The sequence below is a fragment of the Hermetia illucens genome, chromosome 3 (genome assembly GCF_905115235.1).
Source record: "Hermetia illucens chromosome 3, iHerIll2.2.curated.20191125, whole genome shotgun sequence".
NCBI lineage: Eukaryota > Metazoa > Arthropoda > Insecta > Diptera > Stratiomyidae > Hermetia > Hermetia illucens.
Window position 1 is genome coordinate 134,104,622 of NC_051851.1, and position 14,742 is coordinate 134,119,363.

Consider the following 14,742-nt stretch of genomic DNA (forward strand, 5'->3'; position numbering starts at 1 on the left):
GTCGGCCATCAGGACCGCCAAGAGGCGGTCTTGGCTAGACTATTGTCAGAACATTGAAAGCACTAGTGAATCCGCGAGGCTCAATAAGATTCTGTCCAAGGAATATAAGAGTCCATCCTTCCTTAAAAAGTCGGAAGGCTCCTGGACGGAATCTTCTAGCGAAACCTTGGAGTTGCTGGTGCAAACGCACTTTCCCTCCAGCGAGGAGGACTGTGAGTCAAAACCTCGCTTGGAGGGTTTGCGGCAACCCCAGCTGTGCGAGACTATCAAATCGGTAATTACCGGGGATAGGAGCGGCTGGGCTATAAACAGCTTCTCCGCATACAAATCTCCAGGCCCAGATGGCATAATGCCAGTCATGCTATAGAAGCAGCAGGAAAGGGTTGTGCCGTGACTTGTTGAGATTTACCGGAGCTGCATCACTTTAGGATACGCACCGCAGTCCTGGAGGCGCGCACGGGTGGTTTTCATACCGAAAGCGGGCAGGCGCGGTCATGAGTCCGCAAGGACTTTCGGCCAATCAGCCTGACCTCTTTCGTGCTGAAGACCCTAGAACGCGTCCTGGACATTCACTTAAGGACGATTATGGAGAGAACGCCTTTCTCGAAGTCCCAGCATGCCTACCTCAAAGGAAAATCCACAGAAACCGCCCTCCACGAGGTAATTGGCACGGTTGAGCGGTCGCTGCAGTACAAGCAGTATACCCTTGCTGCCTTCTTGGATATAGAAGGAGCTTTCAACAACGTCAGTACCAACGCCATCAAGGAAGCCTTGACCGGTATTGGATTGGAGGGGTATCTCACGCATTGGATTATATCTATGCTGAGTACCAGGATAATCCAGTCCGATCTGGGAGACAACCACTTGACCAGAGCTGTGAACAGAGGCACGCCCCAGGGTGGTGCTATCTCACCGTTGCTCTGGTTAATAGTAATGGACAAAATTTTACGTACTTTAGACAGCAGCGGGGTGAAGGTGGTGGCGTATGCCGACGACTTGGTGATATTAGTATCAGGGCTGTTTCTGTCCATTATGAGCGACATCATGGAAGGAGCGTTGCGAAAGGTGTGCCTGTGGGCCGCAAGATGTGGACTCAGCATAAACCCAACCAAAACGCAACTGATGCTATTCACCACCAAGACAAGGATACCTGAAATCTATCTACCACGGCTGAATGAACAAAGATTGGTTCTTTCCTCTAATGTGCAGTATCTGGGTGTAATCCTGGATCCTAAGCTAAATTGGAGGTTGAACATAGAACTGAGAGTTAAGAAGGCCTGTATAGCCTTCTATGCCTGTAAGAGAACCTTTGCCAAGAAATGGGGTCTCCGGCCGAGGATGGTTCTCTGGATGTACACCGCTGTAGTGCGTCCGATCCTGACGTACGGATCTATTGTATGGTGGCAGGCTTTGAAGAAGAAATACAATAGAACGAAGCTTAATAGGATTCAAAGAACCGCGTGTGCAGGTGCTACGGGGGCCCTGCAGTCTAGCCCGGCAGATGCTCTCAATGTACTCCTGCATCTCCTCCCCCTTGACCTCCACATCAAATATGTTGCAGCGTGCAGTGCCGTCAGACTACGTGAGTCCGGATGCTGGGCAGCGAAGTCCTACGGCCACAGTAACATTCTAGATGAAATACCTCGAGAAATCTGGGCATCCCCCACGGACTATGTCACACGCAAGCTGAACTTCACGAGAAACTTTGCTGTGGACCTTCCAACCAGGGCAAAGTGGAAGACCGGCGGCGTGTTGCAAGACTATGACACGGTATTCTTTACGGACGGATCAAAGATGGCCTATGGAGTCGGCGCGGGGATTTTCTCGAATACACACGGTGTATCCAAGTCGTATGGTCTCCCAGGTTTCACCAGTGTATTCCAGGCGGAAGTACTGGCGATATTGGAAGACTGTCGATGGCTGGAGCGTGATTCGAGCCCCAAGCGTAACATAGCCATTCTGACCGACAGCCAAGCGGCCATCAAGGCCTTGTACTCAACGACGACATCTTCCCGGTTGGTGGGGCAGTGCAGAGACACGCTCAACCATCTGGGCGGCACGCTCAAGATCACTCTCCTTTGGGTTCCCGGGCGTAGGAACATAGAAGGGAATGAGCGGGCTGACGGATTGGCCAGGCAAGGCTCTGCTCTTGGCAGTCCCTCGGGGAACACAGTCGGTGTTCCGCTGGCGGCTGTCGGGGGCCGAGTCTACTCGCACTACCTAGCAGCCGCGGGCCTAAGATGGCGAAGGCTTACAAGCTGTGCCAAATCAAGGAGAATTTGGCCCACTTATAACATAGCCCGATCACGAGAGCTCCTGTGCCAGACGCGTGCAAATGCATTCAAGATTACGGCGGTCTGCACGGGGCACTGGCCCATAGGGGACCATGCCGCTAGGCTCGGCTTACCCTACAACTCGCATTGCCGAAGCTGCGGAGAAGGAAGGGAAACCCTCATGCACTTTCTCTGCGATTGCCCGGCTCTGGCTCGAGTCAGGCTACCGACACTGGGTAAACCATTCTTTGGGGACCTCAGTGAGATTTCTAGTTACAGGGTCGGAGAGCTGCTTTCCTTCGTGAATGCTACGGGCTGGCTCTGAAGATCCGAGCCAGCTGGACTCCGCTTCCCTGTTCCTATAACAACAGTCACGGTCTTAGGAGTTTGTGGCATCAAAACGGCGCACCAAAGCGCTAATTGGGCTCCTCGGAGCGGCCACTGATACCTACCTACCTACCCATGTGATTATGATTGCGAATTTCGTGAATATAATCATATCTGGCTATCGCGGCTACGATTGTAGCCATGTAATCATAACCAGTATTTTCAGTCACGATTGCTTAAACCTTGCTGTTTGATATCATATACATTTTTATGACTTCCAACTGCGATGTCTTTGTAAGGATAATATTAGGGACAATTGTTTACGATGCTTGGTGATGGTGATAGCTTTTTTAAGAGTGTGAAGCAAACGACTTTTCCCATCAGCCAAAGGAACTACTCGTAGCATATCTAATCAAGTAAAAGTCAATCATAAATTTCCAGATAAGTTCTGATAACGTTTTGCTCTTTTGTGTGTGCTGTGCAAAATATTCTTGCACTTTCATTATTCACACAGTGATTGCAATTGCAATTAATTATACCAAATACAGCCAGTAGGTCTATTCGGAGTTAAGTTGAAGGGGACAAATGACTGCACCTGTGTAGATATCAGACATAAATGCCTTGGCTGTACCAGACAACAGACCCCATCCATCTGGTTTCTACTTCGTCACTCGCACAGTACGAACATACAACAAAATTTACAAAATACGCATATATATGTATGTATATTTCCAAATTAGAAATTGCAGCCCACAGTAAAAATATGTACATTTATGCGCCTCTCAATTCACCATTTCATATTGCTGCGAACACACTCGTCGATACATATGTACACATATGCCTCCAATTTGAAAGTAAACTACTTCATATCCAAATTCGGACCATCTATGCGTGTACATTGAGATTGCAATTTGTAGCCGCGTACCTAACTACGAGCGTGTTCGAAGCAAACCGAAATCGTGAATGGGGATGCGCACAAATATATTTTCATATGTGTATTGTGGCAATTGTTTCAATCTGAAGTACCATTCAGATTGATAGATAGATAGATAGATAGATAGCTTTATTAGTGTAAATCAATTCATGTTCAGATACAATCAATATTTAAGTGATACAGACTAAGTCTTTTCAGCTATGGTAAGTTGTGCAGTATAAACAATCTTAATAAGTGCAATCGCTTCAATTCTCAACATTCCCTAGGAAAATTTAAAAAAACCTAGCTTGCAACCATTCAGATTGAAACATTTGTCTAATTGAGACACAAACAACTGTCTGTCTGCTGTCCGAGACAGACCCAAATATTTATCTGGTACAGACACATATTTTGCCTGGAACAGAAATTTAGCTGAGGTGAAAATTTGTCTGTCTGATATCTGAAACGAATACAGACATACGTTTTTGTGTTGTTAATTTGCACGAAAACATAATTTGAACAAACACCCAAACCGGTCGTTAGTTCCTTTGCTCATAGCAGTCAATCCAGGAATTTGTTTAGTTAAAAGGTAAACTAGCCAATAAGTAAGCTAATTTGTAAAGCATAAATGGCACTGCTCATGATATGATTGCATAATAATGGTTATGGTGATTACGATTACATGGTTACAATCATAAGCATGTCCTGTGATTATGATTGCAATTGGGTAACATGTAACTATGCTCACTTCCCATTTATAATCGTAACCATAAACATGATTACCATTTTCCCAACTCTGCCCCCGAGGACTATTGAAAATGCATTGATGTTTAAAAGTGGCATTGTTGAAACATATCGACCATACACAGGAGGAGCAATTTCAGCGACAAAAGGGCACCAAATCTCATGGAGCAACTTCAGCGGCAAAAGGGCACTAAATCTCATTGTGCAACTTTCGTTTAGGGACGAGGTAGGTAAGTGATATTGGGGTGTCGATGTCGTCTAGATGGCATCCGAAAGATTGATCTTGGATGCATCTACTTATTTCCTCCTCACATGGATCTATTGCCGAGAATCTTGAGCGTGTTTGTTTCCACCCAGCTTTCCAAAGATTAATCCGAAATCCGAAATGAATCTTTAAGGAAGCTTCGCCTTTGGTTCCCGCTGGGAAGCCATAAACAGCTGTGCAATATCAATTGTTATTTCAGATGCTGCCGCGTGCTGTCAGGAAATCGCAGCCATATGCTCGCAACCACGTGGGCGCACACCAGTGCACTGCGTCACATACACGGCACTAATAATAGCCCTTATTCGGGGAATGTTGGTCGCGCAACTTCCATCGTGGTCGAACGTGTGCAAGACTTTTCCGTCTCCAAAAAATTTCAAAAAATGTGCTGGGAGTTGAATCTCATGTGTATAGTCTTCTTGATACCGACAAACCTTGGTTTTCTAGAGAGTTGATGAAGGCCGGACAAACTTTATTTACAAAGGGTGGAAAGTTTTTTGTGAATATAAAACAAACTCATGAATCTTCTTAGGAATAGTATTATTAAGGATCCAAGGATTTCCGTGGAATAAAAAGTATTCTTCATTAAACCGAAAGGGAACCTCTTCCAGCCAGCTTAGAAACTTCGAATATTCAAGTGATGCTGCTTGAACATTTTTTGTATGGACGGATCGGATTTCTACGCATATTTCGCGACCGACCTAGTAGCAGCAATATTTTTCGGAAAAACCGCGCGTAAATAAAAAATTGAGAGACCAATCTCTTGAGGAAGAAGCAGCTGTTGGAAAAAATGTTGTAGATCAGTCAGTGAGCGCTCTTATCCCTTCTAGGTTTTTTTCGCTTTTTTAACTACCGATACTTTTCAAAATATAATGGAATGTAAATAAAGCATTTAGTAGCTCAGATAAATATCAAAAGCATACTTTATGTAAGCAGTAAATTTATTTATATATTCTGTAAGCAAGCCTAAATAACCTTGAGACCGTTGATAATTTCTCCTATTTAGGGTCGAAAATCACAACCGATAACAGCTACAATGATGAAATCCGCGCACGGTTGTTGGCAGCCAACAGAGCCTATTTCAGCTTACAAAAACTGTTCCGCTCGAAACGTCTCATCATAGGGTCAAAGCTCTTACTATACAAGACAATGATCTTGCCAGTCCTCATGTATTCCTCGGAAACTTGAGTTCCTAGCAAGAAGAATTACGAATTCTTCGCCGCGTTCGAGAGAAGAATCCTCCGAAGAATTTTTGGCCCCCTACATGAGGATGGACGATTCTTTAGCTTACATAACGACGAAATCTATGAGCGATAGCATGGTCGTCAGGTTGCGAATAAAATCCGGCTCAATAGGTTACGGTGGGCGGGTCACTTAATCCGTATGGATGAGGATGATCCAGCCCGGAAAGTCTATAAGGGCAATATCTATGGTAGAAAAAGAAGACGAGGCAGCCCCTGCCTAAGATGCAGCGATGGTGTAGGTCAGGATGCCAGACAGCTTTTAGGGATATCGAATTGGTGGACCTCGGCACAAAACCGGGATTATCCTTATTAAGGCAGGCCTAGACTGGATACCGGTTGTTGCGCCGTTGATGATGATAATGATGCCTAAATAAAAGCCGGTTTTAAAATTTTTAAAATATAAAAATAACCTATAAAGCCAATTTTACTTGGATTGGGGCATTGAATTGGAATTATAATAGATTGATTGAAAATTAATAGAAAATAATAAAAGTTTCATAGAAGCTACTCAAGAGTCCAATGTGGACAGCGATATACAACCTTTTGATTGAGTTTTATATCTCTCATTGATTCATATTCCATCCCCAGTTGCAACATTTAAGTATCTATTGATTCTCTTACATTTCCTCGCATTTCATTGATATCCAGATCCAGCTAAAGTTCTTCTGCATTTTAAACCAAATTATAAACCCGAAGAAAAAAGTGTAAATGCAATTTTATTTAGAATACATGTAGCCCACTAGCGGGAACTGACGGGATCGATTGAGAAGTAGAATGTTGGCAGCTTTTAAAAATTAAATTTCAAAATTGCCCTCATTTTTTTTAAAACTAGAATATCAAAATAATTATGAAACAAGTCGGGAAACCGGACGCTTCAGATATGAAAGGTTTTGTGTATTTCTTTTATAAAGACATCTGCGTGAGCATTTGTCCCATTATTACTTGCACGTAATATATGCATATATTATGTGAGAATATCCACTTTCAGGTGATATTGACATTCAAAGTCTTGAATTTGCAAAGAAACGACAACTTTGACCTATTATAACTTGTGATTTCCACCAAACTTTGAAGGATCATGCTCCATGTTATACCCTGTATTATTGCTTTCGTGGTGCTAGAATGAACTTAAGTGGGTTTTGCAGCCAGTAATATACTATTACTAATTTTATTTAAACAGATGTCGGTATGGAGGTTATTTCGGAGCCTAGACACCATATAGTGGAAACCTCATGACTTTTTTTCAGATTTTTCAGTTGGGTAGTTTCTGAGAATGGGTCCGTGAAAGAGATGACCACTTTCGACCCCCGCACTCCCCACCTTTCCAACAAACTAAACTAACATCGGCTTTGAAAAGTACTAATCGAGAACTTTCATATGATACCTCATATGACTGTATTTGATGAAAAAGAAATTTACACCCCCCTTTGCACGTATGGTGACCCCAGATTCGACAGAGCTTTGTAACTCACTTTTTGCGTGAGCGTTCACAGTTTCCATCTTTCCACCAAATTTGGAGTGAATCGCAACAACCGTCTTCGTGAAAAATACAGATGACGGATAGACAGACAGTAAACCGATTTTTGTTTTACACAAAACCTTAAAAACGGACTTGATGTGAAGGAATCTCAGAAATTCTAGTTCGAGCCATAATAACAAGTGTTGTGATTATTTTGATAAAAGAATTAGGTCGATAGATGGATCCACTAGTTCCTGAGAAAAATTAGGAGAAGTTTTGAAAAACGTGTTTTCGAGTAAAACGCGTTCAAAATTTCAGAAGATGTTTGGAAATTTAAGATCTTAACTTAAAAAGTATCCGTAAAAACGTGGTATCACCAATACAATTCATACGAAAATTGTGCTGTTTGTGTCTTCTTGTTCGTAGTGAGTTGTATGCAATTTCATGACTTACCTTCGCATAAAAAAAAAACTATTGCTAACTGTAAAAGTCCGCTCAATCGGCAAAACGTTATATTCAGAGAATATTCGAGATAGCAAGGGAAACTTCAAAAATGCTTAGTGGCATGCCTATTTCTTATCTAAATGAACTCACATTCTTTCCAATGGCGAGTACAAGAACTAAGAATAGAAACAGGTTCTAAATTGAAAATGATTTGGTTATTTGAGTCTCATGATTCGACAAATTATTTAAAAATGAGCAGGCGGAGTCTTTTCAGGAAACTGTTTTCACTCTTATCTGGCCTTCGATAGCCCTCCCCCCCATAGAGAAAGTCTTTGGCGCCCCCTTCCCCCTGGGGTTCGAAAAACAAAGAACTAGACAATGATAAGAGTGAATGGAGAGACCAAGTTAATCAGAATGACGGCGTTTCCTTCGCTAATAAAAAAATTTTATTTGTCATAAATACTGACATTTCGTTGCTGGGAGTCTGGGCGATATTTGGGAGAAATATAATAAAAAAGTTTTACTAGCAAAGGAAATGATGTTGTTGATTTATTATTTGATTATTTCGATGTAAAATATATTTTGAGAAGTTATATCGTTTTCCTTCTCCATTTCTACTTGAAACAATTGCCCACAGTTTTTATATAATAAACGTTTATATCGGAAAATCGATATTGCATACAAAAGCACAATAATACTGTTTACTACGATAGAGAAAAAGGCGATCTTATCAGCACCCGAATATAGCGTTATTCCGCCTCAGAAGATTAATCACTCCATATTGATTTTTCTGATGATTGTTTACAACAAAATCCGGTCATATTTTTTAGACTTTCATAAAGCATTGACCCACTAGACAACCATTTTAAAAATTCATGAATGAAATTACATAAACAGTTGCTATAATTTCTAAAATATTTCAACTCTTATCGCCTCAATGTGATAACAGTTACTCTGTCGACATTACAATCAAATTTAATGCTCCCCACCATTTAAAATATTTATATCTCCGACAATATTTCCGCTGTGGCGTGATAGTAATCGTGTGTTTTAAAGAAATAATGAACAATAAATCTTACTCACTTGTAACGATTGGCTTCCTTAACTAAATGGTATGTATCAACTCCATCAGCTGTCATGGTTATATCATCTAAAAAAAAGAAAAAAAAAACATTGAGATAAGGTTCTAACAAAATGTTTAAAAATTTGTTTTCAAATGTGGAAAATTTTCAATGTTTTCTAATTCTGATTGGTAATGTATTAATTAAGATTATTAAGGACAGCCGGAAGGGGTATACAATTTATTCTTTTTTACTTATAGCGACATCGATACTTTCGAAGATATCCATACCTCCATGTACGCAAAAGTCGCAGTTGTATTTATCTAGCGTTTCCAGTGCGGTTACATATGGGGCACCTTCGATAACTTCATCAACCCATTTAATTCCACGAACCATTTTATATCTACAAGTAGATTTATTGATGATTACAATTTTGATATATATAAAGAGGATGAAATTTGTATTTTTGGGATTAGATTAACTGAAGTGAAGCCATAAGTTTTGATGAATAGGAATGTTTGAATAATAAAATCACACTCATGAAATCTGAGTGAAATTATGCGGTGTTTCCAACGATTAATTAATTGAAATAATAAAAACTTGTTGTTCCTTTTTCGTTGGTGTGGATATTTATTCTTGCAAATACCGATAATTCGGGAACCACTTGTTCCCTTCATCAGTGCTAACAAGTTCTATCGGTATCGGTATTTGCAAGAATAAATATCCACACCAACGAAAAAGAAACAACAAGTTTTTATTATTCCAACACTCATGAAAGTTTAGGGTAAAAATTCTTATAGAACTTTCTTCTTTTTTAAATTATTCAACTTAAATTGAAAATATTTATTGGAGTTGCATTGCTTAATTAGGATAATCAAAACATTGCTATCAGGGATATAAATATACTCACAACAGTTATAGAATCTGATAATTACCTCTCTTGTTCTGTGAACACTGGGGGTCCCTTGTGTTTTGCAATTTCCTCATCAGTATGGACGCCAACGATAAGTTTATCACCTAATGCTTTAGCTTGTCGAAGTGAATTAGCATGGCCAAAATGTACCATGTCGTAGCTAAAATTAGAAATATAAAAAAATGGTATTACTATTTAAATATATTGCAAATTATGGAAACTATAATAGCTGAACCAAATTGTTCCCCCGGAATTGGGAGATTGTTGTTATATTCATTTACCCATTTGGGCGGGAAAGAGCACAAGAATTTTTCTACAATCTAAAAGAAACTTATTATAATATTATAATGCAATCGGGCAAATCCGGAGGACCATTAGCTAATCCGAACGTGGAAGTCATTTACGGTGAAAATAAGTTCCTGTTATTAGTTTCGTAATTCTTACGGACAGGACTAAAGTATTGTTGACAATAGGTTGGAACACTTATGAAAATCAAACAGTCAAAAACGTTCCTTTGTTCAATGGAAGTGCATCGTGTCTTTTTTTCTCTCCAGAAACAATCTCAGAGCGTGATTGGACTAAATTCACAGGTGTGGCTAAGGTTCTAGCGGGTAGCGTGCGATATGAAACGGCATGACGGACAAGCTCTATCTCTTGCCCCTAGGACGCAAACCAGGACAAATCAAATCATGTTAAATATTAGCAAAATTGTCTGATTAACTTTGCCAATAAATTAGGAAATAGTGCGATTTCTTTATCAAAAATTCACGATGTTTCCTTAACAAATTTCTTACTTTGGGAAGAAACTTCTGTTAAACCCCAGAGTGATTTATTGTATGTATTCACTGATAAAACAGAAGGAGGAAGAGGAGTGAACTGTCCATCCAGTTCATATAATATATTCATATTCCACGTTAGCAGGGAGATAAAAAATGAGCAAATAAACGCGAAGTGGAGAAGAATGTAAAAAAAAAAAGAAAAGGAAAAGGGAAAAAGACGAAGAAAGTAAAAGAACATACTTAAATTATAGACTCTTTGGTGTAACTCCTCAAAGTTCATAAAAGTTTCAATTCTTCTTCATTCTCTTCAGCATACGCCTCGTACTGTCTCAGAACGAACCCCATCTTCCAATATCTTACTCCATTAAGGGGTTATTTTAATGTTAAACAAGGATATCATTTTAAAACGGTTTTCAAAGTAAGTGTCAAACCCATCTCCGAAGGGGGAGAGCGGAACTCCGATGAAAACTTGTGACGAAAAAGAGTTGGAATCTCAAAGTAAAGTTCCTTCAATATCATCGTGGTAAAGTTAGAACTCTAGTCTCTAAGGAAGAGAAGACTGTGAGGATATATAGGAGGAAAAGGAAGATCCTCCCCTCCCTCTTTAATCCCATTGAAGAATTGCAGCGACCACTCCTCCCCCTTAAAAAGTTATGATGATATCAAAATAACCCTATTTAAAGCGTCATTACTGCTTAAGCGGGGGGAGATGACCACCAAGATTTTCAAAGGGGTTTGAGAGAGAGAGAGAACCTCTCGGTTCTCTTTACATATCTTCCTTTTCCCCTGCGCGGATGGGTTTCAAAATTAAGCCCTTCTAACATGACATGAAAATAGTTCCACTTTGAGATGTTATGACTTTTTAAAGGGGAGGACTGACGCGATTCTTCAACGGGAATAAAAGAGTATGGCGCGGCAGGATTCGCGGCATTCGAAATTTATTTCTTTTTTTCTTTCTTTCTTTTTGTTTGTTTTTATGAAATAAATTAAGTGTTGTAACCAGTGAAATCAGATGCAATCGTCAGTTGTATCAAATATTTGACGACCCTGAAGTCTCCAAATTAATAAAACTTCGAAAGTTGCAATGGGCTGGACATGTTCAACGTATGGACAACACTCGGATACCTAAAAAGGTATTGTAGAGGAGAGTAGAAGGACGAAGACCGGTAAGAAAACCTCGAAATCGCTATGCAGGTTGTTGGCGAAGACAGCGCATCGTTGCTCGGATTTCGAAGTTGGAGGATGTGATCGATAGATCCAGATGGTGGGAAGAAGGACGTACGAAGGGAAAAGGCCCGAAATGACCTGTAGAACCTCGACGACGACGAAAGCGAGCAATATCGATTAAGACGTCTCGCCTGAAAATTTACTTAATACCAGCATATCATACAACTAGCAATCGTGTAACCGTTTGTGACGGTTGAAATCTCTAACCAATACGAAGAATTATTTGAGTTGATGAATGCCAGTCTCGAAGCAAAATTGTTTGGGGGGTATAAATAAGCATTAGTTGGGAACAGCTGTAGTCGTAATTTTTAATACTCGTCTACCTGAGGGGTACAATTTTGATTCTCAGCAAGATAACAATTAGTTCCGCTGGTTGATAGTAACTTAGTTGGGGTTTGTTCCCAGACACGTTAACTTTATGTTAATAAAATTATTTAAACAGTGCTTTCTACGTTTAGTTTAATATGACCACCGTGACTTCAAAAGGTTCAGTTATCTTGAGAGTTCTTCGAAGCAGTTTAGGCTCAGTATTTCTCGACTCATAGTCTTTACCCAGTAAATCGTCAAGAGACTTTCTTTGCCAGCATCCAAATTCAGTGACTTAAATGCCCAGAACGGATTACATAAAAGCGGATCAACAAGAAGGCCCCATGCGGTAGTGCTGTCCTCAATCATTGAGTGATACAAGCCCTACTAGAGGCTCCGAATCGAAAGCATCTTACAATCAAGTCATATCAAGACTAAAACATCATAATTGTCTGTCACGACTATAGAATCACGTATGTCCTACTCATTCATTTAAAAATTATAAAGCTGTGGAAATAGAACTCCTCCTTTGTTGCAGGTGCCGCAAATCAATAGATCAAGTCTTGGTTAATCAAAGTTAGCGGAAGGTTGATAAATTATTGGAATATTCACTGGGGCTATATTCACTCTTTGCGGCAGATCCCCATATTCACTAAACCTCAGACCTGGTTTGCAAATGTTTGCCGCCGATCCCATCGAGTGTCGGTTTTTTGGACAAATTAAAGGGAATTTTCTTGGCTGTTCAGAAAGCTCTAACGCACTTGCAAACGTGTGGATGTCGATGTTTGGACCGCCAAACGTTTGTGGAGGTTTGTGAACATGTACAGACACTTTTTTACTTTGTTCTAATTACACATGATTAGTTGTTAGCTTCATGTAAAATATTGACTGTAAAAATAGTATTACAAGCATCGGTTTGTGCTTCTACCTTTTTGATGGGGTGGTCTAAATGAAAAACATTTCAGCATTTCACTGTCTCATTGAATTAGACGTGGACTTATGTTAATTTGTGCTGTAAAGCGGACTTCGCACTGGATATAAATATAAATCTGCTTATATTTAGATTTCAATTGTTATTGTAGGATATTTGGACGCGGTATTTTAATACTGCTTCTAATTCAGCAGCCCACACACCATTTGTTTGTAAACTGTCCAACTTAATGGGATTTCGGGCTTATTTCATTTGCTTCTATCAATAGCCACTTTGCAATGATTGGATCGTAGATATATTGATTCATTCTATTTAGCACATTAGAATGAACTCATATTTTCTGATTAAATGTGGTCGATAACGAAATGGATTAGTCATTTGATAAATATGAAAGTCTGGAGTAGGAAAAAACCACTTTGAATTGTAGTAAGCTATTCTGATAGTATTTTTTTTAAATCGGTTGTTAGGTTTTTGTCATTCAAATTAATTTTGCTTGTTTCTAATTTGCATTTAAAAAACTGCAAATACATATTCTCGTTTCATGCGGAATGAATGTAAGTAGATAGAATAGGACAAAAATACTGATGGAGTAGTAAAACAGGCGCTCTAGTATTTCCAAAGGAATCAATTTACAGACTTCCAGCAGCTTTGATCATATATTCAAATTGGACGGAGCGAAACCGCTAAACCTCAAGGCGCTATGCAATCTTAAGTAATTTAAAAGCTTTAAATTAAACATTTCCAATAGTTATATAACCGCATTTTTACTGTATTAAAACGTGAAAATTCATTAAATATATTTTTACATTGCACGCGATGCATAGCATTGTTGACGATAAAACATAGCTGATAAGAAAAATGTGGTAACAATGTTTCCCTCAAAACACGCGCTACAGATAACTGAATACGTCACTGCACTTGTGAAAAAATTACATATTCGGAGAGCAAATTATCGGGAAAAAGTATCGATTTGATACCCCATTATATTCTAAAACATTCGATTTGCAAAGTCAATTAAGATGGAATTTCTGCCCATCATCATTCATTATCATGAAATAACGTTTCTGGGCGCTTACTTTTTGGGATGAATAGATTAAAATCGAAATCGTACGAAACAAATTGAAATATGATACTACGATATAAATAACTTTAATTGCGGTAAATTTCAAATGATTTCGTAACAATATCTGAATAGAAATGTAAAAAAATCAATCTAAAATATGGAATGCGTGTTAAAGTTATCGTATTGATAGCTTTGACATGGAGGTCGTAAATGTGATATTGGTATCGATTTTGATTTACCTGTTATAAGTACAGACCCCCAGAGAAGGACGTTAGCAAGAATAATTTTTGGTGGAATTCATGTAATACAATAACAGCTACATCTTTGTAAAAAGTAACAAGGAAGCCGGAAGGCTGGCTTTTCAGGCATGAAAGGTTTTGTGGATTTTCTATGAAACAATATTTGGGTGCTCCATGGGCCCAGCTTAGAGATATTTTGAGGCCTAGACGTCATATAAGAGTGTCAACATGATTTTTCAAAAAAAATGTTGGTGTGGGTGGTAGTTTTTCGAAATGGGTGATTAATTTAAGGGAGCTGTTTCTAATCCCCCGGCTCCCTATTTGGTAAATGCTGCCAAAACTAAAAATCAATCGGAAAGTGGATGCGCTGAACCCCAAAGCTGAGGTGATCGTTATCAATATACAATACGTACGAAAAGGGCCAACCAGAAGCAACATTCTGGAAAGTAAACTCGGCATCCGGAGGCTGACAGATTGGAGTGGTACTAAAAAAATTTTGGAGCTTAACCTATATATCCGTCCTGTCGCTCTCTATGGTTCTGAGTGTTGGCCGACTA

At 39.6% G+C, this 14,742-nt stretch overlaps 1 protein-coding gene across 2 annotated transcripts in view; it reads right to left on the minus strand.

The window, feature by feature from the left end:
- Positions 1-14,742, minus strand: part of LOC119651228 (ethanolamine-phosphate cytidylyltransferase) — a 57,108-nt gene that overhangs the window by 7,623 nt on the left and 34,743 nt on the right. For both annotated transcript variants that reach the window (XM_038054698.1, XM_038054699.1), the window contains exons 2-4: positions 9,663-9,800; positions 9,018-9,130; positions 8,750-8,816 (exon numbers count right to left, since the gene is read on the minus strand). In XM_038054698.1, coding sequence (XP_037910626.1) covers positions 8,750-8,816; positions 9,018-9,130; positions 9,663-9,800 — 318 coding nt within the window. The remainder of the gene's footprint in view (positions 1-8,749; positions 8,817-9,017; positions 9,131-9,662; positions 9,801-14,742) is intronic.